The 5,593-nt window shown below is 31.6% G+C and overlaps 1 protein-coding gene across 1 annotated transcript; it reads left to right on the top strand.

Annotated features, from left to right (window-relative positions):
* Window positions 1–2,599: 2,599 nt before the first annotated feature.
* Window positions 2,600–5,336, top strand: LOC106770039 (probable carboxylesterase 15). Its single transcript, XM_014655859.2, has 2 exons — window positions 2,600–3,295; window positions 4,894–5,336. Exons 1-2 carry the CDS (start codon window positions 2,616–2,618, stop codon window positions 5,198–5,200), a joined length of 987 nt encoding a protein of 328 aa, XP_014511345.1. The 5' UTR covers window positions 2,600–2,615; the 3' UTR covers window positions 5,201–5,336.
* The last annotated feature ends 257 nt before the right edge of the window (window positions 5,337–5,593 follow it).

Below are 5,593 nucleotides of genomic sequence, written 5' to 3'. Positions count from 1 at the left end.
AATTTGCAATATATGGGCCATTTACATAAAGAGACCATCGAAACAGCAAAGAGTGTTACCAATTTCCCGTGTTAAAAATGAAAATAGAGTGTTGCTTCAACTGGTGATTCTTCTTTTTTGTCTCTGGTCCACGGATACGACGGAGCAAGGAACGAAGAAAAAAAATAAATGAAAAGATTACCTCCCAAGATAGGAATTCAGATATACAATTAAAGTTTACATGGGAAAATGCTATGGCATGCAACAAAGACTAATGAAATGACAACTATATCATCTCAAGACTTTTGAAGTACCTGAATTTCCAGTCCTTCATGGAGATAAGCTAATCCTTGAGCGGCACCAAGCATAATCTCCAATCTTGTTTTCCAAGTGAGAGGTGGTAAACTTTTATTAAAGAGGTGATCCTCCAAGCTCTTGTTGGGCATGAACTCGTACACCAGCAGCCGTTGGATTCCTCTTTCTCCATTCAGGGAGCAGTATCCCAAAAGCTTAACCAAATTTGGGTGATTAACAATGCCAAGAAATTGAACTGACGGAGCAAGGAACCCATCGTTGCCATCCAAAAACATGCGCCTGGAACCGGATACGTGACGCTGTATCCGAATAAAGTTCCTTCGCAAAATGCTGAACAACCTGTATCCGGATACGCTAATATTGTATCCGGATACGTGTTCTCTGCAATGGAATATGGCTTCGAAAGGTTGCAGATTCACTTCGAATTTTGATAAATCGTAAAGGGCATATTGGTCATTTACTTTTAAATCAGCACAAATCTTTTCAAAATAGCGAGATGCTCTGCATAGTGCAATCCATCCAAATCGTCGCTTTTTTATCGTCTTAAATCAGCAGAAATGAAGACGTTTTTAAAATGTTTCTTTGCTCGCAAATTCGTTTGAACAGTGAAATATGTTCAAGCGAACACAGCGTAAAAAATTTAATTTCCAACTTAACCCAATGAAAATAATTTCCCCCTCATATGTGGTATAAGCCATCACATGACTACAGCAGAAAGATAAGATAGTCAGAATTCTTTTTACAGGAATCTAAAATCAAGTATTTCAATTGTCAACAAGCGCAATATCTTTTATGCAAAATGTCTCAGTCTGATCTCTGAAACAATCTGAAACTAAATTATACAATGTTATGGTTTCGAGAAGAAATCAAAAGAGCAATCATGGTTGGAAAGACCAAAAATTCAAACATGTCATTCCCCAGCAACAGTAACATTATTTGCTATGTTGTTTCCTCTTTCACTTCTTTATGTCACATCTTGGTGTGCCACCCTTCCACGTTCAACAAAAATGGAGAAAGAGAAACGTTACTGTCATGAACTTTTGTTTATGTTTTTGACTTTTCCTTACGTTTCTTTTGATTTTATTCATTTTACACCTCAATTATTACATTAACTTTACATATTTTATATTTTTTTTTCTCTCTTCCATCACATCATCACCACCTCTCTATATCATGTTTTCTTCCCATCATTTTCTCTCGTGTCAACTGACCATTTATATGGTTTCAAAATTCATATGCTTTCATTATTATTATTTTCTCACTTTGAATGGTTTAATATGACAGAAGCTTTTGATTTATATTTTAATATAAAAAAAAGTTAGGTTTAGATTTCGGTTTGAATTATTTCACAGTGATTTCATTGATAATAAAGCAGTAAAAGCGTCGTGCTTATGTCATAACATGAACTCAGCACTCAAATTTTTTTTCAGGTACGTCTCATGTTTCTCTTTTATATGTTTCTCTCTATCGAGAAAAAACATATAAAAATGGAATTCTTTTGCCAAAGTGATAATGAATATAAATTTTCTTTTAACCTAATCTACATATTAGGTGATTATAGTTGGCAAAAGTCTCAACATTTTTGAGAGTTGCACAGCATTATAGAATACTACGAAGTTTTACTTTATTTATCTTTTATTAAAGATAAAACATATCTAAAAGAAGAAATTTCGTTGAAAACATTCAGTCAAATTCCTTAATAGTGAAGTTAACAAATATTTCACACAAATTAAATAAAGAAAATTCTTTAATGCATATGTCCTAAAATAACTTGCTTTGATGTCTCTTATTTTAAAATTGTTATCAAGAATTAAAATAAAATCTTTTTGTCGTGAATTTAAGTGTAAATTAAAAGACTTGTATGCACTAAAAACAAAAAGAAAACTCAAATACAAAATAAAGGTGATGTAATACTAGTTTACATTTATTTGTGGTGAATCTTTTATTTTATCTTTCTAAAAGAATCTCTATATATAAATATAAATTGAAACTCGCATAATAAATAGAAATGAAAAAAAAAAATGAGCATAACATATAAAAAAAAACAAATACATGAAATATATCTATAAATCATAATTGTATATGATCTAATAAAAGATACTAAAAATGGTATTAATTTCATTCAATAATAAAATAAAAAAAATAAAAATAAAAAAAAAAAAAAAAAAAAACCAAAGATGCCTTTCTCTTACCCCACTAGTAACAAGTCATGAACTTGGTGACATTTTGGTATCAATTTGCCTGCTGTGTTTATGTATTTAAACCTCTCATTCTATATCCCTCATCAAAACCAAAACAACTTAGTACACTAAATCAACATCATGGCTATTCCTCCACACATAGTGGAAGACTGCATGGGCCTCCTCAAACTCTTCAGTGATGGCACCGTTTTTCGTTCCAATATTCAGTTCCAAGAACAACCCTCATCCACCCAACAACACAACAACCTCGTACTCTTCAAAGATTACATCTTTCACAAGAAATTCGACCTCCACCTCCGTCTCTACAAACCTAAACTCGATAACGATGATAATGGTGCTGAGAGCAAGGAGAAGCTACCGGTGCTAATGTTCCTCCACGGTGGGGGCTTCTGCTTCGGGTCGCACGCGTGGCCGCACATTCATGCATGTTGTGCACGTCTCGCCGTGGATCTCCGTGCGGTTGTGGTGGCGCCGGACTATCGCCTGGCACCGGAGCACCGCCTTCCCGCGGCGGTGGACGATTGCGTGGAGGCTGTGCAGTGGCTGAAGAGGCAGGGACATGGCGGGGACTCGTGGGTGACGCGCCGCGTTGACTTTGAGCGCGTGTTTGTGTTTGGCGACTCGTCTGGCGGGAACATTGCGCACCACTTGGCGGTTCAGCTCGGATCCGGTTCGAGAGAGATGGACCCGGTTCGAGTACGAGGTTACGTGTTGATGGGCCCATTTTTCGGTGGGGTGGTTCGGACCAAGTCCGAGGTGGGCCCACCGGAACAAATGCTGACACTTGATTTGCTGGACAGGTAAAGGTTGAAAATTCAGCTTATCTGTGATCATTCAAGATTTTCATCATTCAAATTCACTTTTCAAAAGCATCAATTTTTTTTTTATCATTTTATATAAAACAATATTTTAATATTTCAAAAATATCAATAACTAAACTATAATAGTAAATTATTATAATATTTTAAATTAGAATTAAATATAGATTTTCCATGGTTTATCTTCTAAAGTTTAATATATTTTGGTTTCTAATATTTAAAAAATAATAAATATAACTTTTTTTAATTTAGTTATGTTAAATTTGTTTTTTATGTGTTAAATGTTGTTAATATTGAAAAATGTGTTAACGGTATAGACAATTCAGATATTAACGTGTTTAATATATAAAAAAATTAATATAATTTAATTAAAATAATTATATTTATTAATTTTTAAGTTTGAAAATAAAAATGAAATAAATTTGAAACAAAAATGAATTCTAATTAGATATAAAAGTTGACAGAGTAAAATTATATTTAACGTTTTAAATTATTTATTATAAATTCAATCTACTACATTTTTAGGTATTTATAAATTTTTCATGTATTTGAAATCGACATATTAACATCTGAAATAAATAATCTTTTTTATTAAATGTGAACAAGACATCGTATCCTATGAGCACAATGTATTAGTCTAACCTTAAAACAATATAAGAATTTATATAATGTTTTGGTTCTGGGAACGTGGAAATCAAAAGATTCATCATGGTTTAAAGGACAAAAAGTTCAAACACGTCAATCCCAAACCTATGTTTGTAATGAAATATTTGAGTTGAATATTCTAAAGTGTTCGATGGGTATATTAAATGCAGTGAAGAAGAAAAAAATGAAAAGAAATAAAAATAGTTGTCTATATTATTAAGTACAGCATTAGATTTTTCTTGTCTTCTAGCTTAATAACATTAAAAGAAAATGAATTAATACGATATATAGTCCAAGTGTAAAGTAACTTTTTTCTTAGTTTGAAATACCTAATACCTATGATAGAATATTAGAAGTGGGTAAAGTGATGAACATTTGTACAACACAAAAAGCAACATTATTTAGCATGTCGACAATCACTTAAAATTCAATTCTCTTGTCATATCCTCAAACAATATAATCATTTAAAACCTTTCATCGAATGCCAATCCACCTTTTTAGAGGCTTGCCTGATTCAACGAAACACATCATGTGAATTGTTAAAACTTATTCTTATGATAACATTAAATTTACATTATACATATAATAAAAAATCATTAAATTAGTTTAAATTTAATTCTTTAAAAAACATTTTACTCATTACTTACGAAAAAAAAATGTATCTAACTCAATTTTACATATCTGTAACTAAAATTTGTACTAATATCTATGTTATTTGTAGATTCAAATATTTACATATAGATAAAATTTGTAGATAATTTCTATGTTACTTATAGATTTAAATTCTTAAATTTGTACGTAAATGTCGATAAAGAAATAGTGTAAGTCGGTAAATATTAGAAAGTGAGTTTTAAACTTAACTCAATCTCATAAAACTGGTTTGTAAGGTGAGATTTGCACCTCACTTATAAGTTTAAGTATTTGTTTTGAAACAGATTTTGGAGACTGTCAATACCTGTTGGAGAGAATAGAGATCACCCATTGGTAAACCCCTTTGGCCCTAATAGTCAGAATCTTGCAGAAGTGAAGCTTGATCCTATTTTAGTGATAGTTGGTGGCAATGAATTGCTGAAGGACAGAGCAAAAGACTATGCAACAAGGTTAAAGGAACTAGGGAAGAACATTGAATACGTTGAGTTCAAGGACAAGGAACATGGCTTTCTCACTCATGATTCATCCTCACAGGTTGTCCAAGATCTTCTGCAAATCGTCAAACAATTCATGCTTCAAAATTCTAGTTAGAACATCAAAAACAACATCATTGAAGGTTCTTAGTTACACTATGTTCTTGTCAGGGATCATCTAATTAAACATTATCCATGCAAGCTTTCTATAGTTTGGTGAAATGGTAATAAAATTCACGTGTGAGAAAAAAAAATGTTTAATTTCTATCTTCTAAAGTTTTCTGTTGATATAACAAAAATTGAATTTTCCATTTGCAAATGATTGCAATGTATGATTATACACTAAAAAATATTTATTATAGTGCAGAAAATTAATATATCGCACACCGTATTTGTTTGTATCGATAATTTTTTATGGAAATTGGTCTTGAATGTTTTAAACAAATACTTTAGTCCAAAACTATTTGCATATGAGAAATATAATTAGGAAACAGAATTTTACTAAAAGTGA

Source organism: Vigna radiata, chromosome 8, assembly GCF_000741045.1.
Source record: "Vigna radiata var. radiata cultivar VC1973A chromosome 8, Vradiata_ver6, whole genome shotgun sequence".
NCBI lineage: Eukaryota > Viridiplantae > Streptophyta > Magnoliopsida > Fabales > Fabaceae > Vigna > Vigna radiata.
The sequence above is the reverse complement of the archived record's forward strand: the minus strand, read 5'-3'. Positions and strand labels throughout refer to the sequence as shown.

Excerpts from the sequence above, each read along its gene's own strand:
- LOC106770039 (XM_014655859.2), top strand. The coding sequence starts at position 2,616 with ATGGCTATTCCTCCACACATAGTGGAAGACTGCATGGGCCTCCTCAAA. Across the intron at positions 3,296-4,893 it reads ACACTTGATTTGCTGGACAG|ATTTTGGAGACTGTCAATAC; the intron begins GTAAAGGTTGAA and ends GTTTTGAAACAG.